We start from the raw sequence: 25620 nt of genomic DNA, 5'->3' as shown, positions 1-25620 counted from the left end.
CACTGCTGGAAGTATTGTCTGGTGAATAATGCACTAATGGGACATTGCATGCTTTGCAATCCCTGGATTTAACACTTGGGTCAAAGGTATGATGAGGAGTATGTGATAGAAACTTAAAGAGTATTCATGACTGGTCGTACTGCAAGGCGCTGCTTTCATTTTCTGTGCAAAGAATGAAAAAAATATATGTGGTATGGATTATTTGCCTAAGAAGGGATTTTTACGCACTTTGATTGGGGCTTGATGGGCTGACTTTTAAAGAGGAAAGGGAAAAACCCAGAGATTTAAAAAAAATATATTTTTAAAGATTTCCCCCTGCCACCCAGAACATTGAGAATCAACACTGTCAAACCAGGCCAGTCAATAATCAAGACAACCAAGATCCTCTTTTTTTTGTTAATCGATTTTACGATTCAGATGATGGAATTAGTATGATTTTTTAAACTCAATTCAAATGAACACGGCCACATCATCAGAATGACTGGCAGCCATTTTAGAAGAGACCTGTGTGCTCAGCACTGAGGCACAACTCATACCGAGGCATCGGCATGACTCTCACCACACCAGCAAAGTCAGAGAAAGAAGAGGACGAGGCGAAGTCTAACCTTTCACGAAGTAGTCTCTGTTGGGTCCTATCAGTGTGCTGTAGGGGTATCCGTAGAAGGCTAGCGTGTAGGGGTCGCACTGGTAAACGTAGCTGGGCTGGGAGGTGTCCGGAGCGGTGGTGGCGGCGCCCTTGGAGGCCTTCTGGTAGCGGGTGTACTGCTCCTTGTCGACGGGCTTGGCCAGGGTGACCTCCACGCAGGAGCCCTCCACCTCGGTGCCGTTGAGGTTGTCCATGGCGACGACGGCGTCCTCGCGGCTGGCGAAGTGCACGAAGGCGTAGTCGCGGATCTTCTTGACGCGCTCCACGCAGCCCGGGTTGAACTGGCTGAAGATCTGCCGCAGCATCTCCTCCGACGTCTCCATCATCAGGTTGCGGACGTACAGGATCTTCACCGTCTCCATCACGTCCTCGTCCACGTCGATCTCGGGCTCCGCCCAGTCCACGGCGATCTGGTGGCCCCACAGCTGGATGCGGCCCGGCATCAGCTTGCGCCGGGCCATGGCCGCCGCCCGGTGGCTCTCGTACTCCACGAAGGCGAAGCCGCGGTTCTTCATCTTGTCGGCGGCGCTGGCGTACACGATGACGTCCAGCACGCCCTCCGTCACCTTGGAGACCTCCTCCAGGATCTCCTCGCGCTTCTTGGTTTTCGGGATGCCCCCGATGAAGAGGCGGCAGTTGTCCACGGAGCAGCAGACGCCCAGGAGGCGGCCCGGGCGCACCTCGTAGTTGTTGAGCTCCCGCACGGCGCGCTTGGCCTCCTGCTTCTGCGTGTACATGACGAAGGCGTAGCCCCGGTTCTTCCCGTCGAAGTCCATCATCAGGCGCATCTCGTAGATGCGCCCCACCGTCTCGAAGATGGGCACCAGCTCGTCCTCGTAGACGTCCCGCGGGATCTTCCCCACGAAGATCTCGCAGCCCCGCTGCGGGGCGGGGCCCTCCCACCCGGGCGGGGGGCCGTACTTTCGCTGGCCGTTCTCCTGCACCATGCCGTAGCCCGTGCGCTCCATCAGGGACACCAGGGCGCCCTCGTTGGGGGCGCCGGCCACGCCCTCCGGGACGGCCTCGGGGGAGTGGTGGGCGTAGCCAACGGGGTTGGATCCAGCGGGGTTTGGGTTACTCATATCGGATGCAGAGGCGGGGTCTTCTGCTGTCATACTGCTGCTACCATCCAATCGTATCTGGGGCCTGAGGAAAAACGAGACGGGACAAATTAAGTGTCAAGAACACAGACAGGTGTCTGTCGTAGGCATTTGCACCTGTGCGCACATTCTGTGCTACGTGCCATAGACCCCCGCTGAGAGAGTAGAGATCTGGAAGCCCAGCAGAGGAATGAGCTTGGGTCGTGATGTATATCGTTTCAAACACGTTCCCTCCTCAAATACCTGTCAGAACTGCGTGCGCACGAAGCCAGTTGTCCTTTTGCCCCGTGAGGCCCCCCAACCCCCAGTTGAGACTTACACAATCAGGATTTTTGATTTGAGACCGTAGAAAATCAGGGGGGGAAAAAGGCAGGCTAAAGTCTCCTGCTATAAAAGTGCAAGACTGGCTGCCTGTAAAATGCTGAAAGACATCAAACTCTTAATCCGTCCCGAGTTAGATGTTACTGAAACTCTCTGTCAATCATTCACACCAGGCAATTCCAGTTGGGGATTAATGATTGCTCCAGATAATGTTTTATCACTCCTCAACTGACTGCACTTGGATGTATTCTTGCTGCCCAGAGAAAAAGAGAGAGAATGACGAACTGAACAAGCTTGCCTTCTCCTGTTTTAACCTCCCAAGTCCCGACAATAAATTTTTGTCCCCGTAGTAGACATGGGTCTCTTGTCTTAATCCCAAGAACCATACATTCCGCAATCATGAAACCTACACTACAGGGGATTTTATTCAATGATAAAATGAAATTAAAAGATTTTTTGCAGATATTTTCACTGCAAAGTTTCTGTCATATCCAAGATATTATCAAAACAATAAAAATACTTGAACTTTTTTTGCTGCCAGGTACTCGGGAGGATAATGCTTTTATCTGACAGTTCCTTTTATAGCCTTATAGTGTTGTCACCATTTCTACCTTTGGTCCTTTTATTGGATGTAGAGGGCCTATAAATGCCTTTTTAAATAAGCTCAAGGTTTACTGCTGTAGGTCATGTGGAAGGCTGAGGGGTTGTATGGGGGGAGCTGGGGTCATGTGAATGGCTGACTTACAAGTCAAAAATATATGTTTTTAAAGTTCAAAGTGAAAAATTACCAGTCGAAAGCCGTGGGTTATGGTTATGTCTGGTTTCAAAACTTTTCATTTCCCTCATTTTAGTTTCTATAGTTTCTATAGTTTCTACCCTTTCTACAAAGAAATCTGGACGAGGCCAAGGCTTTAATCCTGAAATTATAGTTAAGGCAAAGTTACTTATAGAAGAAATAAAAGAATGGATGGACTTTCTCTGGACAGTATCACTCGTTGCATGCCTTGGTACCCTCAGAGCTATTTCTCTATAATTCCAAATCTGGGTGAAAAGTAACAGCGATGTTTTTTATCACTTGGTTGATATTTGGAATTTGATCGCTCAGCACAGAGAGCAATATCTCACGCGCAGCACATGCTGACATTCGTCCAGTCTAGGAATTTCACACTCATTTTAAATTTTAAACTGCATTTATGGCTTGTTCATTGCCAGAGATAACAGTAGGCTACTCCAGTACTTATTTCAAGATGTTTTCGAGTAAATTACTAAGCTAAATTAAAGCGTGGCCTTAAACCGTGGTTGAAAGCAGTTTAAGGAGAAGGACATTCCAATCACAAGGCCTATTATGACCAGGGTGGGAGAGCCAGGTTTCTGTGAGCTCAAACCCAGCGGTTATCTGTCAGTGTGGTGCACATGACCTAGAACCCACTGTTACCTTGACTCAGGAGAAGGACGGAGAGCCAGAGAAAGAAAAAGGGAAGAGCAAGAAGAGAAAAAAAACATTAGCAAAGCCGGCCAATGCCTCTGCACACAGTGGAAATCCATGGCCACTTTAAGGAATGTGATCTCGCTTAGCATCACAGTGTCTGCTCTTAAGAGCATCTTTTCTGCTACAGCTACTATCCTACTATAGTTACCCTGTTGTGACACACTTCTGTTATATTTCACCTCTTCCTTCTTCCCTTGATCTCACTCATCAGCTTTTTCACATCAAGGTGATGAAAAATTAGAATTTCCCCAGCACATGATCATGTCCTACGAGACAAAATAAGCTGCGGGTCTAAAGGTAAGTAATAAGTTATCTTCTTCAAGGGAGCATGAATTCTTCCACATTTTTTACTTTTTAAACCTTTTTTTCCCCCCAAAAGGCACAGGTTTAATCATAACTAGCTGGCTAACCATTTTCTTTCTAACTCACATTCACATGACAGAAATGTAGGTACATATCGCGGACCTGGAAACGCCAGGGTAAAGTCACTTGATAGGGTGTGAAGCTAGCACGTGTGGCCAGTACGGCCTGTATGTGCTCTGGCGTGGAGTCTATCAGTATCCAGGAATCTACAGGAGAAATATGACGCCACAATTCTACAAAAAAATTAAAAATAAATAAAAAATCAATCAGCACTTAAATCAAATTCTGTTGACGGAAATGGAAAACAGTGTCTCAGGCGCTGTTCCAGAATGCTCTGTACAGCATATACACCTTACTGGGTTCAGGTTTGCTGAATGAAAAATCAGTACACCTGAGCCCTGTCAGATAAAAGTGTCCAACACAATCACAGATCCACCAGAGCCCTTTCGCTGTCACTTCTGCATTTTTACCAGCAGGGGCAGGATATTGTTCTTTAATATTTATTCACGTATTCATCAAATGTTAGATGCCTCAAATCGGGCCAATGTACCATTCAGATTATTTTGAGGAAGCATTATTATCATTTACTTCATTGACATTTTGCATACTTAAGAACATGATTTAATGTTACAAAATATTGTTATAAAGTATTCAGGGGATTCTAGTGCTTCAGCATTGCTGAAGAAGGCTGCGATTGTCTGAGATGCACCCTTGATGCAGTTTCAAGGAAAATCCTTTGCTGTTGCATGAAATGTTTCTGTCAGAGCCCGTGCTTGGAAGACCAGTGTTTCCTCATCGTTCAAAAGTGTTGCAGGTGTGACTAATGACTCCACAGAACTCATAGACCGTGGTTAGAAATGTAGCTGACAATCAATTAAAGGCTAGTTGCTAAATAGCTTTGTGTGCCACTACACACAAACGCAAAAAAAAAAAAAAAACCACTAGTGCATGTTACAGTCTGTAGCGTTCAGGAAGTGCGAGTTTACGAGAACAAGAATGAACTGCATTCACAGCCATCTGAATTTTTGTCTTCACAGACCTGTAAAAGGCGTGGTTTGACAGTACGAATAATTCCCAAACCGGTTTTGCGTGGGCCCTGAGATAGTATATTCTTGGTATCACTAATGCAGGGCCGCCCAGCCCTGTTCCTGGAGATCCACCATCTTGCAGGTTTTCATTTCAACCCTCATTTGGCACACCTCATTCTACTGATTAGCAGCTCAGTGAGATCTCTGGCTGTTGAATGAGATGTGCATTGTTAGGGCTGGAGTAAAAACCTAAGGGTCGGTAAATCTCGAGGAACAGGGTTGGGCAGCCCTGTTCTAATGTGTCTGTGCACAATATGGTAACTGAAAAAGAAAACTGAAAAAGACTTACACAGGAAATACTCACTAGGAGGTTTATTGATATAAATCTACAGATTTTTCACAGGTCAGGGTGCCATTTAATGAGTACATTACTGTGTAACAAGAATAATGAATATAGCAAATGAATGTGAGTATTCTCAGCGAGAAAATATAAAAATCTTAGAGAACACGAGTTAATCTGAGGTGCAGTTTTTCAGCCCGAGCCATTAAGAAGAATAAAGTTATGAAAAAGCCTTTGCAGAAGTGAAACTGGGAAGGCCTGCTTGGAGTCCACCACGCTGGGGAGGCCCAGAGAGAAGTGCGACTAGTTCAGAACATGAAGTGAAAACCTCAGCAACTGCGAGGGGGTAAAACCGGGTGTGCTTGATCGTGGGGCGATTTTATTTGACACGCTCATGTCTGTGTGCAAGCACATGCGACGTACCCAAAACAGCAAGCAGTATGTGCGATACGTGCGAGTACGCATGCAAGTGTATGTGTGTGTGTGTGTGTGTGTGTGTGTGTGTGTGTGTGCGTGTGCGTGCGTGTGTGTGTGTGCATGCGTGCATATGTGGATGTGCCTGTGTGTGTGCGTTTGTGGATGTGGACTTTCAAGTGTGTGTGTGTGTGTGTGTGTGTGCCTGAGCATGTGTATAGGTGTGTATGTATTGGTGTGTATGAGTTCTCCAATTGCTCATATCTGATAAGGACACAGTTCTATTTGGTCAGTGCCAACCTGTGCTAGTGTTTAAAAAGTTTATCAATGCTTAAACAATGAAGGACCTTTACATTGAAATCTGTGGTTGCTGAAGGAAAACAGTTGAAGCCATTGTATGTTTGGGTCATATACTTCTCTCAAGTCACTGCGGAAACCTGTCTTTAATTCGTTGTAACTGCCAGTCATTCAAGATTTAAAATGCATTCCATGCCTTCTGGTTCTTGAATTTTCACGAGCACAGCAATACAGTGGCCAGCACCAAAATCCTTGAAGCAAGAACCTGAACTCCTCAACCAGAGACAGGAACTCTTTAAGGAAGGACATTGCCGGGTCTCACTTGTGCCATCTCGCAATGAACTGCAAGACAGATCTCTCTCTCTGTCTCTCTCTCTCTCTCTCTCTCTCTCTCTCTCTCTCTCTCTCTCTCTCTCTCTCTCTCTCTCTCTCTCTCTCTCTCTCACACACACACTGCAGTAAGTGTGTGTGTGTGTGTGTATGAAATAAGATCAGTCAATCATGCTGTTTCGGTGTGTCTTATCAGACCGAAACTTATATAGCCACACTGACAGAACCCAAAGCATGAATAGCACGGAAACGCCGTGTCGCTGGTGATGTGCATCAACAGAGCAGCGCGTGCACATGACAACGGCACTTAACTTCCCAAAACAAGACCAGGACTAGGCTGGGGGATTCATGGCACATGAAGGAGGCTAAGAACATACACCAACCAATAAGAGTCCTCTGTGCCTGGGGGGGGGGGGGGGGGGGGTGATGTGCTAAGAGGGCGAGGGGAAAATGGGGGTGAGCACATCCAGGATGTTAACCCTTACTCTCATCTGAGCGATCCACATTCAATTTCTGTTCTGTTTGGTTGAATACACAGACTCAGGTATCATGTTTGAATAGGGGGTATTGTAGTATTGTTAAAGACTGGGGCCATTTTTTATAAAAACACACAGACACGCATGCACGCGCACACACACACACACACACACACACGCACACAATGAGTAAAACAAAAATTGCCTGTCCAAAAGACAGGAATTTCTTTTCCTCGAAAAAGGGTTGCATTGACAGGAAACGGCTGGGTTGAAACCGAGATCTGACGTGACCCGGTCCTCCCCTCCCCTCCCTTCCCTCCCCCACCTCCCCCACAGGCTCCCAGCCAACAGGGGAATACAGCACAAGTACTCCCCCTCTAACCGACTTTCCAGCTCCAACCCACTTCACTCCAGCTCCTCAATCAATGCGTGACCCACACAGTTACAGTAATGGTCTCCCAGTTCATCTGGGGTTGACCGAGATAGAAAATTACCGGTAGCTTTCATGAAAATGATAACTTAACATAAATAATGGCGTGTTTGGAGCTTTAAATGGATTACTTAAATAAAATAAATGTTCAAAATGGAGCCTCTATCTATTAAGACTTTAATGTACCAGTATATTTGTTAATATTACAAGTATGAAAGATTTGAAGGAAAGTTAATAGACTACTGTTATTTTAAAAGGTTTTTACTTTAATTTCCAGCTAAAATTCGATGTCTAGCCAACATTAGAGTCCAGCCTCATCCCAACATCACATTAATATCCTGAGCCAGCAGGGTTCGGTATTCTTACCAGGTACAGACCAGTCAAAGGCACATTTGGAAATGTTTGGTGCATTACATCAAACACTTTTCCTGTGTTCTGCTCAACAGTAGATACAATAATCCAACCACTCCCTTTCCCATGGATTCTGTTCTGTTGTAGAGTAACCTTGAAAGCCTGTTAGATATCACAACTTAAATAATAGCCTGAGATCGCCAATCTTGGTCTTCAACAGGCCCAGATAATTATGCTAATTATCTCACCGCCTCCCAGACAGAATTAACACAAATGAACTAGAAGTCACATACAAACTGGACTCATGATGTAAGATTATGTAGAAAAGTTCCTGAGGAATGATGTTTCCACATTTTATATGAATCAGTTACATGAGCATTTTTACTGGTGGCTGGATTACAGTGATCCATGTCAGTTTTGGAGAATCTGGTAAATGGCTCTTTAAAATCGGATTGGACGTTTAGTGTTTTTTTGTGTGTTTTGCATGTCTGCCTGTGTCCAGCGGTGATCATCTTTATTACAGTCAGCTCATTATTATGCGGCTCTGACAGGAGAGCCAATGTGTTTTCTGGCATGTCTGCTATTAGCATCAGTGTCTGTAGTAGAGGCACATCAGAGAATTGCAACCGCATGGCAGTTCTGTGCAGAGTGAATATAACACTGGACTAAAGCACACAGTGTACACATACTGTACACAGTATCTCAATGGACTACAAGTTCGTTATTGCACGACAATGAGCATCGGAATAAGTTAAGTCACATTGTGAAGTTTTGCAGGGTAAATCAGTATACTACTACTACTACAAGCTGAATGAAGCTTACAGGATACCAACGATGACTGCAGCACGTACACAAAAAGCTGAATGGTCAGCGACGGAATTTTCCAGTGATTCTTCCTGTTTAGCCAATATAATCAGTATCAGAGGTCAAAAATTAACTCTCGCTGACGGGCTGAGTCGAGGAATTGCCTGGAAGGGGCAGGAAGATTCACTGACCACGTTAAAAGAGCCCAGGTCAAAGGTCGTCAGTATGAGGGCTTTGACCGGACCAGTTAATATTTGAACCTGAGCAGACCCAAACCTGCGGGCTTTTCCAGATATAAATAATAAATGTAATAAGTGACTGTGGTAAGGCAACAATAGGTGGATGTGGCAAAGGTCAAACTGTGTTCGCAGAGATACTTGGAAAGCTTTACCCTGAGCCCAGAGGATTACATGTTAAAATATATTTTAGCACTGGTGCCATAGCAACCTTCAGCAAGCTTTACCTCAGTTGTTCCAGCAGGAATCCGGTTGTATAAATGCGTTACAAAAAGGTTCAAGCAGTGAAGGGTAAAATCATAGTTGCTCATGATCCTGTTTGACTAGTTTCACGGGCAGGTTAGGCATAGCACGCACCTGCCCCACTGCCGCTTATCTGATCTGTAGGCCGTTGCTCTTTGCCTCAGCTCAGTGGAGGTGTTGCCAGTTCATCTCCTGTTATGGCTTTATTTGTTGTTTGTGATGGGGGACCTCTTCCAGCCCAGATTCGAGTAGGCGCCCCCTTCAGGTGAGCTTGCGTGTCCCCGCTCATGCTTCACGCTTGGTTGCGACATAGCTCAGGAGGTAAGACCGATTGTCTGGCAGTCGGAGGGTTGCCGGTTCAAACCCCGCCCTGGGCATGTAGAAGTGTCCTTGAGCAAGACACCTAACCCCTAACCCCTAACTGCTCTGGCGAATGAGAGACATCAATTGTAAAGCGCTTTGGATAAAAGCGCTATATAAATGCAGTCCATTTACCATTTACCATGGAAGAGAGATGTCTATGGGCTCTAACTAAAGGCTGAATGCTGAACAGGCATCCACATGATTGGAAAGAGTCTGCTGCCCCATATGGTGCCATTGCTAACTGTGTTCAATGATGTTCATTACAAGCCCCTTATTAATTCGATGAGAGGTCCCCCCCCTGCATCTTTGAATGTGTAATACTGTAGGTCAGTTTTTAGTTTTTTTTTTTTTGGCATGTTGGCACATTGGCATTGATGCCAGCGTGCACCTCGGGGCACCGCAGTCGCCACACGTCCGTGGCAGAAAGTTGGGAAACCTGCCCTTCGCCCCCAAGCGCGTGGCGCAATCCAGCGGCTCCGGAACGACAGGTAGGCTGAGCGGTCTCACGTGAGCCAACCCTGGAGTGAGTCAGCGCTTTATTCAGAGAACGCCGCGGCAAGCGCTCCAAAGCGGGCGGAGGGTCACGATGACACAGCTTCTTTTTGGTTTTTTTTTTCACACCGGAAAAATAAAAGGAAGATTTATATCGGGACAGAGAGCAGGGTGTCGTTCAGGTGTCCGAGACGGCCAGCGGGTTCACCATGACATTGTAAAAAAAAACAAAACAAAAAAAAAAAACTGTTTCGGCCACTGAGAGCCGACGGCTACATGCTAATCTGCTAGCTTCCCTCACGGCAGTTTCATTTCCCAATGCGCTCGGTTTCATTTCTGTTTTGAGCCTGGACGTGACCTGCCCTCGAGTCATCTCTGGATGATGTGACCATTTGAAATCCGTTTCTAGAATGTTCTCAGAACATAATGCTTACCCTGGAGAACAGAGCTTGATTTTTGATTTTTCAAGTCAGTTTTTCAAGTCACTTGACAAGTCAGTTTTACATTATGCTCTTATCAGAAGCAGCGTATTTCCATTCTGTGACCTTATATGTGCACTGAATGGAAGTCACAAAATGTTTTTCCCCCTCTTTTTGAAATGCACGAATAAAGAAGCAATGCAATGGATTCAGATGGGAAAAATATCTGAAAAATATATGTCAAAATAATTTGTTGGACATTATATGATTTTGCATGACTTTGCTTTAACGTTACAGAGAGTTTCAACCCAGAGAGGCTCTCTGAATCGCGTTTACTGGACTAAGGATGCTTGTGTTCACTGTAAGCAATGGAGCATTGATGCAGTCAGCTGTCACTCACGGGATCATGTGATCACCCATTATTTATCTCCTTAGATGACACCTAGGGTTGTTTTCTTCAAAACAGTCAGTAAAAAAAAAAAAAAAACAAGAAAAAGGCAATGGCCATCACATGACTAGTTTCTGAATGACTGAAATGTCCGTACAGATGCAGCTTTATCACAGAACGAAACAGATGTGCTACAACACAACACAACACAACACAAGGCAACACTACAGAAAATGGTCCTTATACAGCCTTTATATGCAAACAACCGAGGGTGTGTTACAAGAAGATAAAAAAATAACCAGCTGAAAGTTAAAACTTAAAGGAATAGCCAAGAAAAAAGGCTCCAGCCTTGCAGCTCGACCTCTGGTAGGACTTGTAGTTGGATTTCTGTGATTATAGATGTTTTTTTAATAATAAAAGTAGAAGAAACAAACACAAACAAATAATAATTTAGTCCAGAATTGAGTTTCCATGAATGCCGTGTCTAGGACTTTCACCCCAACTGTTAAAGATTTGAATAATTTGTGAGGAAGTCTATGAAGAAAAACGCAACAGTGATAGATTTTTTTTTAGGTTTGGGGAACAGTTTCTTCGGAGGTTGACGGCCCAACTGCACAGAATCAATTCATACCAATCAGTGATCATTAGGAAGTGGAGGTAATGGGGAAATTATTTAAACAGTGCCATGCAACGATGAAAACCAACAGTGGGAGGAACTGGGGGACAGTCAGCTAATTCCCTCAGCGCTAAAACAGAGGCGGTGTTGTTTTATTCAGCTCTGCGCTCGACGCCGCCGGGCCCGATAAAGATTTCGGCTCCGCCTGTGTGTGACGGAGGGAGGCACTGACCAAACACTCCTCCCCGCGCATACAATGGTCTCGAGGGGCGTGAGGCTGCCAGCGACAGCTCAGCCGCACGCAAACACACACGGGGCCCAACCCCCGCCATCCCCAACTGTTTTTTTTACCGTTCGCCGTTTTTACGGTTCACACTGCGACGGAGTCGTGTTTAAATCCGCAGCACCTCCGGTCTGAAGACTGGGATTGAACCTCAGCAGGAAGTAACTTTGAGCAGAAGTATTTCATCTCTGTTGGTGCATTATTGATATTTAACCACGGAAACAGAGCACTGGATGAATTAAATTGTAATGTATCATTGCCCTCCATTAGGGTGTCCATAAAGCATAGGATATTATGGGGGTGAAGCATTTCAACTTAACTTTATACCGATGAGTATAGTTATCCCTGTAGGCCTTCTGTGATTTTATGCATTCTTATCTAATACTCAGTGTAAGATCACGTAACCTCCCTGACCTTGCATGCTGGGTTAGAGAACCCCTCCTCCACTGACCTGACCAATCAAGAGCAGCCCACATTAGACTGGAACACATAGTTTCTGTGACATCACAATTAAAGTGCATTACGCATGAAATCGTGAAGATTTAAGTTAATTTATGGAAGTGTCCATTTCAAGCCTTTACTTTCACTGAGGTGCAGGCAGAAGTGACTCATGTTTAATGTCCTTTAACACGTGTCGCCGTTTTCTCAGTCAATGTTTTACGCAACACAAACAGAGCCCGGGTCCCACCCTGACAACAAACACACACCGAACAGCAGACATAGTGGCTCGGCTGCCCAACCCGACACCACCCCACGGACCCGTCCGTGGGGCTCGACACCGACACCCACCCACACAGACATGCAAAAAAAAATATTACAGCCAATATTACATCAACATCATCTTGAATTGGCGACACCGGACAAAGATGTCCTGCCTATCTGTCAATGCAGCAACAAAACCGTCCCCGGCTGTCGTTTCAGAATAGGAAAAGAATGAGGAAACGGAAAATAAGAGTATGACTCAGATTTCAATGAGCCATTCTATTTAAACAAACCTGCAGTCCACAACAACTAAAACTAAAACTGGAGTCTGGAAGTTCACAGAACACAAATTTCCAATCAGAAATATACTGGAAAAATGAACCATAGGACAGCCACTTTTTTTTACATGAGAACTTGCTTGCTGCCATTCACTATAATTAACAGTAATGTAATTCCCATTACAGACACAGTTGAACTGGCAAACAAAAGTGGCTGACATGTAGCATTACGCATGCATATGAATAGATAACCCAGTTAAAGAATTAACACCACAGGAAAAGCTGCACAGTGTAATGGTATCTGTCCCTATGCAAAAACAAAACCACAGCAAACAAAAACCCAAAACATTTGGAACACATCTCTGATAAATTACAACCAAGCCGCCCTGCCGGTTACCCTGCATTAATGCCAGTTCCCCAAATTGCACAAGCGTGCCTCCAGCTTGAACACCACACAGCTGCAGAGGACAGGATATCCATCATGGGCCTTCCATCCACACCCACTGGTGTCACACACAGAACCACACTTCCTTTTCCCTGAAATATCTCCCTCATTTTTTCAGTTATTTCCTTCTTCTTCTTTTTTTTTTTTTTTCTTTTTTTTTTTGACCCGGTGCCTACAGGTTGACCGAGGTCCAGAGGCGGCCATCTTGACCGCGTTGAGAGCGATGACTGCCAGACCGATCGCGCACCCTTGTACCTTTCCCTTTGAACAAATACAGAAGGGCCATGGCATCATCAACACCGGGGCACCGGACGCCGCCGGACCGGGACGAATCCCCACCGCGCCTCCCCAAAACATTGAGGCCCGTCCACCAGCCTGGCACCAGTACGTCGTCCCCCTCCCCACTTCATTAGGCGAACTTAGACCGAACGCTGGCTTGGGCTCACACCAGCCAATGTCCACACCCTCCCCCCCCACCACAATGCAGAAGATGCATGGAGGGAACGGAGTCCCCCCCCCCCCCCCCAAATAAGCGTCTGGTGGCCCTACCTGGCTCCTGGGACCACAGGTGGAGCTGGGGGGAGAGGCACGAAGCGCAAGGTGGGTTGGGACACACTGGACCTCGGTCTCAGGTCTCAGGTCTCTCTCTAAGGTGCTCTCCGCCTGTGTGTGCGCGTGTGCGTGTGGCTCCGACGGTGTCGCCAAGCCACTGACTTCAGAATGAGCCGAAGGTAAAGGCGTGTTTACACAGTGCCGAAGGAGGTGGGGCAAGTTCCTGAAGGTAAGCCCCCCCCCCCCTCCCCCTCCCCCCCCCCCCCCCCCCCCCCCCCCCCCCCACCTCTTATTCTCTCATTCCTCCTCCCCCTCTGATAGGGAAAGAAAGAGCAAAGTTCCTGGGTTTAAGTTGGGTGATGGATACAGCGGTGTGTGTGTGTGTGTGTGTGTGTGTGTGTGAATGGGGGGCGGGAGGGGGTGGTATGGGGGGGTTGCCATTCATTAACAACAAAGGCGCTGGTGACCACCAAAAACAGTAAGAATCGAGGTATTCTTTTTTATTCTGACAGATATGCAGGATGAAAGAGCATTGCGTATGACTTGACAAAAGACTTCAGACTCAGGTTGAAAAAATGCCAAATTGATCGGTCTGAACAAGACTCAAAAAGGAAAAAAAAACTGAGGAATACCCTGGAGTAAACACACAACAAGGAGACGACTGCAAATCTCAAAAGCTATAATTCCAGTTACCCAGCCCCCAAGTCAATTTCAGTACATGAGTGATGGGAAAACATACAGCTAGCATTTACTTGAGCTTATCCTGTAGAACAGAGACAAACTGTTTCTTTTTGATTAGCAACTGATGGGCACTGGGTGAGCCGATCTTCTGCTTAAATCAATGCTCCAGTTCAATGATAATTTAAGTGAAAATTTTAATTAAATGAAAAATGAAAATTTTTGTATATAAAAATGGCTGCAATTCCTACATGGTTCACGTGATTTGGATGTAAATGACAACAAATTAAAGCTGACAGTCTGCAATTTACCCTCATTGTTAAACAACAGAAGTCGTGTCAGTCTCCAAATGCTTACAGAATCCACATTAAATATGTATGTAATACGGGGGAGATTTCCGAAGCAGCAGCTCATGAAGTCTGAAGTCTGCTCTAACCGTACAAGTATTTCATTTTTAATATCTGTTGAGTGACAGCTTTGATGACATCACCCGCGAAATCAATTTTTTCCATCTAGCCAACTCACTGTACCCCTGCCACACCTGCGAACACAGAGAGGTGAAGACAAGTTTGTGTAGAAACTCACGCTGCGTGCCTTCACCGAAAACCACCAAAATAATCCTCTGGGCCCTGGCTGTGATAGAGAATAACTAAAAAGCTTCGTATTGACGCTCACAGAGTTATGGCCACAAGAGCGACACTAGCCAACCCCAAAGTTTTCACCTGGTGTCACTTCTGCTCCACATTTGCTAAATAAAGCATCATCACTCCAAGCAGCTACAATCTAGAACAGGCCCCTTGGATATTATACTACACTACATATGTGTTGACAGATAGAGTCAAACCTCTCGCTCTCTCGAGGAGTACACCTACTACTTCTTAAATATACTTTTGAACTTGTCCATGAATGTCATGGGTCTATTGAAGCAGCAAAACACGGGGCTCACTGTAGAAGATGTGAGAATAAACTGAAATACTTTATGTTTGAAGAATTCACGTATACTCTCATATGTGTTTCGTCGCATTATTTCAAATGTTTCGGAATTATTATGTCATCAATTTCTGTGTGTTTGTGGGAAGATAAAAACAAAACAATGCTTTTTAGAACAAAATACTGGGGGCCTCAAAAAAGTACAAAGAGCAAAATGCAAGGGGTACAATATTTAAATGTATCAATTTACTTCATGCAGTGGAAGTAAAAAAATGATTTCAACAGCATCGGGCGCTTTGAAAAAATGATTGTGAAATATCTGCAGTCAGTCTGATTGGACAGAACCAAAGTGCTTCCTCATTGCAGTTTTATGAATAATCAACCGCATAACCGAATCCAGGCAGCAGCTGACATGTTGCTGAGTCTCAGGGTGTCACATGTCCCATCTTAAAACAACCGGCTATCAGCACCTTTCATCCAGCAAAAAAGAAGCAAGCACTTCTGAACGCACAGCAACCGCAGTTAACAAAACAACCAAACCTACGCAGACCAACGTCAGTTATATTCAAATGGGATTGCTAGAGAGAAAGCAGTTGCAATAAGGAGCATACAATAAAATCAGGTTACAGAAGGAACCCGACAAGTTTGTGCCAATGTTTGCCTTAAATGGATGTGTTAATAAAGAATTAAGATTAAACTTAAAAAAATACGAACTGATGTGCAGTAGTAGAACTACCCTAGGGTTTTCTGCAAGGTCAAAACAGCGGAGTTGTCACAAGGAAACGTTGTCACAACGTTGTGGCAATGTTGAGAGAATAACACGTATCAGGGATTCTTCCATGTGGCTCAGTGTGGTGGTCCCACCTCATGATGCAAGCAAAGGTGTTAGCCTACACTTACACAGTAAAATGTTCAGTGTTAACTCAACTCTTAAATAGTTTGCATGAGTCCAGTATGGCTGGAGTGGTCTTATCTAAACTCTGTCAGAGTTGAATTAACACCGGACATTTTGCTGCATACATTTATTAATTTAAACATAGGTCAGAATGTAGAGGGCAGTCGTGGTAAAGAACACCAAGTGCCAGTAACCAGGACAGCTGCAAGCGCCAGAACAGGGAAGACAGTAACGCCACAGGCATGGGATCAGAGATCAGCAGGCTCAGTCACTGTTCCAGTGAATGTGAGTGAGACATTTAGCATGCGGGTTCACAACCATAGCAACCAGACACTGCCTCAGACCAGTATTGCGAAAAGGCAGAGGAGGGCCCGATGGCAGTCTGTGGGCCTCTCCTCCTTCCTGAGCTCGTGACCAACCATTTTCTCTAAAACCGCTCCCTATTAAAATGTGGCCTGAAGTTAAAATATTAACAACATGTGTCAAAATAACGCATCGCACGCTGTGACTAGTGTAGTTTGTGTGTGACAGGCGCGTTTTATCTGACTGGAATTAACATAAACGGACAGTTCACACACGCAGTCATTATTATTATTATTATTATTATTATTATTATTATTATTATTTATTTTTTTTTTTTTTGGCTTAACTGAAAACCCTCCCTTTGATGCTCCAGCGGGGGCCCGACCCATACTTTGTGAACCTCTGGCGCGGGGTCATCGTCACACTGCCCATTCACAGCCGCGAACGGTGAGCCCAGGGCGACGGGGTGCGGAGAGAGAGGAACTTTCATTCACGCCGTCGCCGTCGCGTCGGCGGCTAAAAGCGACAGAATGCCGGGTGTACAAAGATATGAAAACGTGCACCTTGTGAAAACATGAAAACACAGCAGAAGGAGAGTTAAATGAACTGTGCGTCCCAAAGGACAACACGCAATGATGATCCGCCACCACCACCACCGCCTCCCAGCAAACATAATGAGCCACTACTGCGGGCTTCGCTCAGCCAGGTGCAATCGGCTTCTCGCATTCGTCCCTTTTTTCATTTCCACCGAGAATGACGGGGACAGATGAATTCCTCCTGTTTCCCAAGTCCCGGCTGAGAAACGGGACGGGGTGAAACATTAACAGGGGCGCAGTTTAATGCCACACTCCGCTCGCTGGGCTCTGTTTCTCATCAGCCAGGGTCATGGCCCGTGCCCATTGACCCGGGGACCCCTGCGAGGTTTCTTGAGGTAATAAAATTAAGCCCGAAGAAGGGCAGCCGAGAGAATGCTCCTGTTGATCCAGGCCACATCTCCCAAATACCTCTGCAGTTTTAAGGGGTTAGAAAAAGTGATAACACATTTATAAGAATTGCTTGTGTTTTTAAAATTGATTTTGCTGCATTTAATGTTTGGATGGGAGGTCCATGTTAAGCGCCTCCGCGTGTCGCGTGCTATTCATTCTGTGGTTGAAAAATACCAATCTCAGCTATTTTCCCTTCACAATTCACCAAACCACGAATGAGACACAAAGTTCAGTAGTAACTGATAAGAAGGACTCTCTGTGGTTCATAATGCTTTATCAAAAATTTGTTTTTATAAAAAGGATCACCATGGTCACACTAGGATCCCACTGTAAAATCTGGGATTGTCCTTGCCACGGGTCGACTATATTTTGCTGAATGATGAAGAGCAAAATAATGCTAATACTGATACGCCGCCAATATGTAACACAAGTTCATTTTCAATCCAAACTCCATTTCCAATATCAATCAGAGAAGTGTCTGAAGAAGAAGTGAAAAAAACAGACAGAGCAAATTACACGTTTCCTAATGTATGTCAGCTGCTCTGGGTAACACCGAACCCTCTAGTTTTCCCACAGCCTAGAGACTGAATTTTTGATGAATTAGTTCATCCACATCTGAGCATTGCTTTTGTTCATAATCAATTGCGAAAGTCACTGAAACTAAAAAAAAAAAACTCAGTTCTCAACCATTTACAAGTTTCTTTGGCGAAATGATTTTGGCAGTTGCCAAAACCAATGCAGACTGCATTGTTAGAAAGAAAGAAAGAAAGGAAATGCGAGAGGTGAACACGTTAAAACCCAACTTGCTATGATACCATAGTGAGGAACAAGCACCATGCACTGAGATGGGATCCATCTCGCAATGCAAGCCCTTTTATCTTATAGGCCAGGGGGGTCACGTCTGGTTCATCAGTCATCAGTCTCTTATTGGAGCCAATGCTTACGGAACATCCGTATTTATTTTTCCTCTCAAGGGGAACTTTTCAAGGTTTGCTTCGCATTCCGTGGGCTACGCGGTCGGCGTCTTCAGCTCATCGCACGGCGGGCAAGGGGGTTATATTCTCAGCAGATAGTCAAAGCTGCCCTGTCTGTTCAGTTATTTTTTTTTTTTTAAACTGGTTATTTGGGCTATGCTTCCCATCCCGGCCCCAGCGCCGACTGTACCCGACCGTGTGCTGTTGTGATGTTCCTTCCCCCCACCCCCCCTCTCGTCTCTAAAGCCGCACTCCTCCGTTCTCATCACCTCCTCTCCTTTTCCTGGAAGTGAAGGTTTCGCAGCAGAAAACCTCACAAACCTGACTGGCGCAGTAGCCACGCCTCCCCCCCTCCCGCCCGCCCCGTTCTGGCCCCAGTGCTGCGTTCCCATCCACGCCCGCTTTTCTGAGGTCCCCGTGGTGAAGCCGGACGGGGGGCACAGGAGGAGTGAGAGCCTGTGACCTCCGGGTGGGGCCTCTTTACAAAAAGAATTGTGTGACCAGGGGGTGTGGTTGACCTCCCCTCTCTTTTTATCCCCCCCCCCCTCACACCCCCGCCACACAACCCTGTCTCTCCCTCTCTCTTATTCTTCTTTCTCTGACACGCATACCACAAACACCTGATAAAGCCCGGCCTGGTCTTACACACACACACACACACACACACACACACACACCCCTAACATCCACACCGCGCTATCGTGACCTGCTTGAGAAGCTCCACCTGACCAGCTGACGCTATCAGCTGAAAGAAAGAATTCCGCAGGGAGGAGCTTTCTGTAACCTGAACAAAACCATGTGACTCTCGCGGAACAATCAGGAATGACTCAGGCTACAAAGCCGAAACTGCGAGCGAGGCAGGCATGTACGGTGGGGCTGGACAGCGACTGCACGACAGATCAGATCGTCATGTCCTCTTTACAACAGATGCTCCATTATTTTTTAAGTAAAAAGTACAGAGCAGCCTCTTTAGCATAACAAAGAAGCCCCTCAGTGGCATGGTGGTGCAGCGGATGGCACTGTTGCCTCACAGCAAGAGGGTAACAGGTCGCCTCTCAGTGAAAGGGTACCGAGTTCAAATCCCAACCGAAGGCTTTTCTGTGTGGAGTCTTCCTGTTCTCCCTGTGTCCACATGGACTTCCGTCCAGGTTTCTTCCAACTGCCCAAACACTTGCCATGCCAATTGGAGACTCTAAATTGCCAGTGGGTATGAATGTGTGAGTGAATGGCGTGTGTGCCCTGCGATATATTGGCGGCCTGTCCAGGGTGTATTCCTGCCTCTTGCCCAATGCACACTATGACAGACTCCAACCCCCCCCGAACCCTGCAACATTGATCAGGAATAAGCGGTTTAGAAAATGCATTGATGGATGGATGGACGTAACCCATGGAACAAAGCAGCTACACTGGGACAGATGGCTTGACCTGCAAGCTCATATTTGTAAACTGAATGTGAATGCACCGGAATGAACTCAAATCACATTCCATTTAGCAGATGCTTTTATCAAGAGTGACTTGCAATGAAGGAGAAACAAAAATGCTTTCACCTGATTAATGTGAGTTCCAGACATGGTTAACAATCTTCCCAGACAAAGCAGGTAAAGATGTAATATCACTAAAGCAGGTGCAAGTCAGCGACGCTAACCAAGAACAAAACTATAAATTCTGAATACATGTAGACTACTGCCATAACAAGCTCTAAAAAGAATAACATAAAACCATAAAAGTATAACCTTAAAACCGTAAAAATACCAGAACCTAAATTAGTACAGAAGGTGGAAGTGCTCAAAAGGTGGGCCACAGTACACACAGGCCCTGGGACTGGGACCAGTGCTTTGGATTGGGCCAAAGCAGACCAGTACGCTGTACTGGGACTTTTATCTTTTGATTACATGAGTAAAGGAACTTTTACATGAGTAAAGTAATCTTTGGGGAAAAAAAAAACATTCCAAAAGGCCTGCCCATCCAAAGCGTTAAATGCCTGCAGTATCACTGCACTGCTGAATCGCATTAAAGACAAAAGAAGGAGAGAACTGGTGCTAATGGTCTTTCACACCAGTGATCGATACTGACGCTGAGAGAGATAGCTCGGCTGTCCTCCAGCTATGACCGTAAGAAACAGACGGCTTTTTGGGACACTCACAGATGCCTGCATGTGCCTGTATCTGCCTCTTGGTGCAAAAAAGGGACAAGTTGCCCTGCCGAATGACCCTGTTTGGTGTGCATTTCTACAGATAACAGAGCAGCTTAAGAGCTGCGGAATTTAGCCGCCTGGCTACAGAATCTGAAAGGTGTGAAGCCCATCACCTTGAGGACTGGTCTTGAAGAGACCCAAAAACCCGGACTAACTGGCAACCACACATACGGCCTGGTCTTATAAAGCCCAAAAAAAGGACAAAGTCCATTTAGGGTCTGATTGCTGGAGGACACATCTGATTTTACCGAGAGACCAACTCTTTATCGGAATCAGGACGACAATGCTAGGAAGCAGAATTTGCCGGGTTAAAGACAACCTGCGGTATGTCACGGTATACCTGCACCACACCGTTTACGATAAGAATCACAGGTATCCAGGCCCATCTCACAGATAGGCATCACCTGCCAGTCAGGTGTTTTGGAGGAACTGGAAAATCTGGTTAACTCTCAGCCATTCGTTCACTGTTTGCAAGAGGAAAAAAGTTGAGCGTTGAGCAAAATCAGCTCCCCTGCATCCTAAGACGTCATTCCAAAAAACTGAAAAAACGGTGCCATGCCCGATGCTAAACTAAATTTCGCAAGGAACAAACGGTGCGGGATTCAAAAGGCCCTCCCAGTTCTCAGGAAAGTTACAGTTGCAGAAATAGCTGCTTGAAAAATTACCACTGGCCCAACACTGCTGCCGCGGCAAACGAAACTACCCCAACGACCTTCACTTGCCGTAGATACACCCGGAACAAGGGCAGATAATTCAGCCGTTTCCCACTTCCTTATCAGGAGAATTCCATGGCTGATAGCTGATAGGGCTAGTGTGAGATTTGGATCTAGGTCACATCAAACCCGAAAAGAGCACACTCACCCCCACACCTTCTGAAAACATTCACTGTGATTGATCACCACAAACACAGAACTGAGTGCTGGCGACCGAAGTGGGCAACGGGCCAACATAAAGTGCACGTACTTGCAAACCTTGCACAAAATGGTGATATGATGTAACATTCTATTACACTTTTCGTGTTTGTTTTATGATTTGATGGTTGCCAGTCCGCAGCAATAAGTAAAAGCAACAGCATCAAGTGAGAAGACATTTGGACACGACCTTTTTAATACTTTATATAAGGAATATGAGTGGTCATATGAGCTGTATTTTATATATTGACAAGAGTTTAATCAAATTGTTTTCGCTAGTGATCCTCAATGTCGGTGGTTATTCTTACACTGCGCTTGATATTTACTATCCCACAGTGACATGGGACCAGGCTAACATAATTTATTTTTTGGCCTGGTGCTTGTCAAGAAGATATTTGAAGTCTGAAGAGGATTACGGATTTTTGGCCTTCACAGTTATGCGCTGGTGTGAATGCGCATATGTGGGGTCAATCTTGCAGCCCAGTTCCACGAGCTGACTGCGCAGACATGTGGGGGTCAAAGGTCAGGGGTCGGACAGCTCCAGACAGGAACCCTGGGAGGAAACCATGAGAGTGGCAGAAGCCCCGCAGCTCGATCGTCTCTTACTGTCGGACCGCGACGTGTCAGCCCGGACGCAAAAACCGAGGTCAAACGACGTGGAGTTCATTAACGTCCACACGCGCTTGTCATGTTCTGCCTTTCATGAACACGCCAACACTTTCACGGGCCTCGTTAAGCTCGTTAAGTCCGAGTTCCAAAATTCATGCGCAATATGAATAGAAATCTGCAGGGAGGTGCAGAACACTGCGCTAGATTCAAAACCACAAAGAACGTTGGGAAATTATTATGAGAAGTGCATTTGGAAGCACAAATCACTGAGGGACACAGGATGCTTATTGTGAAGCACATGAAACACTCTCTTCGGAATTCACTCGGCGTCATGTGACCGCAGGACCACAAGGCAGCCTGTCCCCTGGCTACGTCTCCTGTGAATTCCCCCATGTATTAGGCACAGCAGAGAAGTGTGACAGGGATGAAAAGATTAGGTTGGACGCTTAACACTTTCACAACCCGGGGGGGGGGGGGGGGGGGGGGGGGGGAGTAAGAGGTGGGCGGGGCCAGCGTAGCGAGAGAGGCGTGGCTTCGCCCTCCGTCTCTCACCCAGCACTCACGGGGACGACGGCCATTGCTGATGCCGTTCCGTCGTCCCCAGTCACAGCGTCATTGGCGGCGTGTGCTCGAGCTTTCACACAGCAAAGTAACTTCTCTGGATGCAAAAAGTGTTGCAGGGCTCAAAGCGCCTGTGAACCCATGACCTTGATCAGCCAAGGGAACACAGTATCCGTTATGTTCGGTTATCGAGTCAGAGTATTTTACACAATCCACCATCGTTTCCCCTTTGTCCTAGAATTGGCCGTCGCTGGTCAGCTGATATTGAGACTGTGCACTGATTCACCCCTCTCCACTCCCCCCCCCCACACATGATCATGTGATCACAAAACACTGGCTCCTTGCTAGCCAATGGGAGCTTTAGTTCATCTGGTATTTAGCCGCTTAATATCAGTTCAAGGTCAAGGAGAGAGAAAGAGAGGGAACAAACAAAGGCGGCAAGGATACACTATGTTACCGGGGGTTGATACGGTGGCCAGATAACTCTCAACTTTGCTACTCGAGCCTTATAGCTCTCGACAGGAAAAATGTAGCAGTCGGCGGGGCAGAAGCCGGTTCGCTCGGGCATTTGCGGGAAAATGTTTCCGTACAGGTTTTACGGGAACGGTCGCTGAGAGGGAAATCTCGCGATCTGTCCCAACCTGACGCCTCTGTGGCCTTTGGCTGCAGTGCCCTACCTGCGCTTGGAGTGAAGACTGCGCTCTGTTTGTTCGAGCCGGCACAGTCAGATAGCTCTGCTTTGAGGCTGTTTACAATGCATGGCCTGGCTTGTGTGGCACTCGCCATTTTATGAATATCATGGCATTTTATGAATATCACATTATTAATCTTAAGTGATCAAGCACACCATTAATCTGAGATCAATAAGATTTTAAACTGAAAAGTCTTCAGAAGATCAAGTGTCATGCACAAAGGACAGTACACCCATTCCTGTTAACAGAAATTCTCTCAATGTGTTTTTTTTTAGCAACCAGAGTAACACACACACACACACACACACACAAGCATCTTTTCACATGACAAACAAGAGCCAAAACCCGGGTTACGCGTACTCTGGAAAATCCCGTACAAAATCCAGGAAACAGAGCAGAAAGAGATACTTCGCAGGTTCTTTGGAGCGGTCCAGAAACACACGTCTTACACAATATATAAACCTAGAAAAACTGGAATGGAAAAAAAAGGAATTAGTCCTTGCTCGTGTAATTCTGAGTAAATCAATCCTGCTTAATCCTACCCCCTTTACACAATACCCTTCAACAGATCCAGTGTGAGGTTGAAATTCTGGAGTTTGTGCATGTGTGTGTGTGTGTGTGTGTGTTGCTCTGGTTGCTCCAAAAAATGCCTTGAAAGAATTGATATTAACGGGAGTGGATGTACTGTCCCTTGTGCATGACACTTGATCTTCTGACAATTTTTCAGTTTGAAATCTTAATTCAGACTAATGATGTGATTGATAACTTCAGATTAATAATGTAATTTCACATCAACAATTTAACAAAATTTAAAAAAATGCATTCTGTTACGGCAACTTCAATTTTGGTCTCCGTGGTCACGCTTCATATTTAACTTGAACATTATTCTGCCAGCATTTCCTTCTTCTCGCAAAGGTAATAATGCGGGATGAGACAATACAGTTGAATATACCTCCTTTTCCGCGTTCTGATAACGCACACAGGTCTTCCCCTGGCTACGTTTGCTAGATCGACTGTGAAAGCAGACCACCCCCCCCCCCCCATGTCCAGCCCCAGCCCAGACAAGGCCCCCATTGTGTTCAGGTATGCAGGAAGAGAGGCCGCCTTGGCTGGCAGTGAGGAGCCTTCACTGGGGCGCACTACATAGTGCCCACCGGGCACCTCACCGGGCACCTGGTGTCTCCTTTCATGCCATCACCACCTCTCAGCCACCTACTGCAACCGGCTTTCGCTGTGAGCTGGGCTCAGTCGGGCCAAGCTGAGCTGTGCTGAGCAAGACTAGGATGTGCTGAGCTGTGCTGAGTAAGACTAGGCTGTGCTGAGCTGAGCTGTGCTGGGCTGTGCTGAGCTGGGCTGAGCAAGACTAGACTGTGCTGAGCTGGGCTGAGCAGGACTTGGCTGTGCTAAGCTGAGCTGGACTGAGTAAGGCTAGGTTGTGCTGTGCTGGGCTGAGCAAGACTAGGCTGTGCTGAGGTAAGCTGAGCTGAGCTGAGCTGGACTGAGCCTCATTCAAAGGTGTTTAATGACAGAAGGTGTAACACAGGCGAACATCCACTGTCTTATTCAAGGTATTTAGTGTCAGCAATCACTTATATAACCTCTCGAGACCTGGCAGAAAGAAATCTTATAAGTATTTCAAGTTTTGTTGACACAAGTGTCTCATGACATAAAAATGTTGCAGTGAAATTATTTTTACTGAATGTCCCTTGCAGTGTAGGTTTCAGCATTGAAGAATATATGACACTTGAGATTAAGATCGGCGACTTTGCCGAATCTTAGGAGGAAATGCCAACATTGACCCGCTTGCATAGAAAAGAACAAGAGAGGGCTGTGTATGAAACAAAGCATTTTAACAGCATTAGATAAGACTGAGTGGAGAGTAAATAGATCTTTTTTTTAGATTAAAGTGTCACTATGCTTCACACCACCAGTAGGGTGAGGGGGTAGGGAGCATGCACGGGCCCCTAACTGTGGGGTGGGGGTTTGGGGTGCTGTAGGGGGGGTCCTGTGTGGGACTCCTGGAAATCTGCATCAGAGCTTTGGTCTCAGCTGGCCATCCAAAAATAAACCTCCCTTAATTAAACTAAACTTGTAAAAAGCTCTTTTGTAAGACGAGGTTGTACTTCCATGTGCATTCTTTATGAAACACAAGCCTTGGCTTACCCCCCCCTACTCCCCACTGGTTAAAAGTGAAGGCAGATAACAGCCATTTTCTGACATAGGCATGAGTGTAGCAGGGAGATGTGGCCAATGAGAGTAGGACACATTGGACAGGGCTGCCACTGTATAAATTGTATGGCCGCTGAATAGTCACTACTCTGTGGGCCATATTGAAACAATACTATGGTAGAGTTCAGTCACGCTCAACAGAAGCTGCTGGAGGTATTCTTGTTCTTCTTCATTTCTGCACCACATAGGTATCAGAGCTTCCTTCAAATTGACTACTTTGTGTAATAACACATTCATCTGTGGTCCACACAC

General features: G+C 46.0%; 1 protein-coding gene across 10 annotated transcripts in view; it reads right to left on the bottom strand.

Annotated features, from left to right (window-relative positions):
• LOC118227792 (RNA-binding protein 47-like) overlaps positions 1-25620 on the bottom strand; it is a 38603-nt gene that overhangs the window by 6717 nt on the left and 6266 nt on the right. For 7 of the 10 annotated variants that reach the window (XM_035418679.1, XM_035418681.1, XM_035418683.1 and 4 more), the window contains one exon: positions 606-1792. In XM_035418679.1, coding sequence (XP_035274570.1) covers positions 606-1761 — 1156 coding nt within the window. In that variant the 5' untranslated portion in view covers positions 1762-1792. Of the gene's footprint in view, positions 1-605; positions 1793-1989; positions 2218-13403; positions 13640-25620 lie in introns of those variants that run through there. The other 3 variants (XM_035418684.1, XM_035418685.1, XM_035418686.1) reach the window with 3 other exon arrangements.

Source organism: Anguilla anguilla, chromosome 5, assembly GCF_013347855.1.
Source record: "Anguilla anguilla isolate fAngAng1 chromosome 5, fAngAng1.pri, whole genome shotgun sequence".
Taxonomy (NCBI): domain Eukaryota; kingdom Metazoa; phylum Chordata; class Actinopteri; order Anguilliformes; family Anguillidae; genus Anguilla; species Anguilla anguilla.
This window is presented reverse-complemented; position numbering and strand designations above follow the sequence as displayed.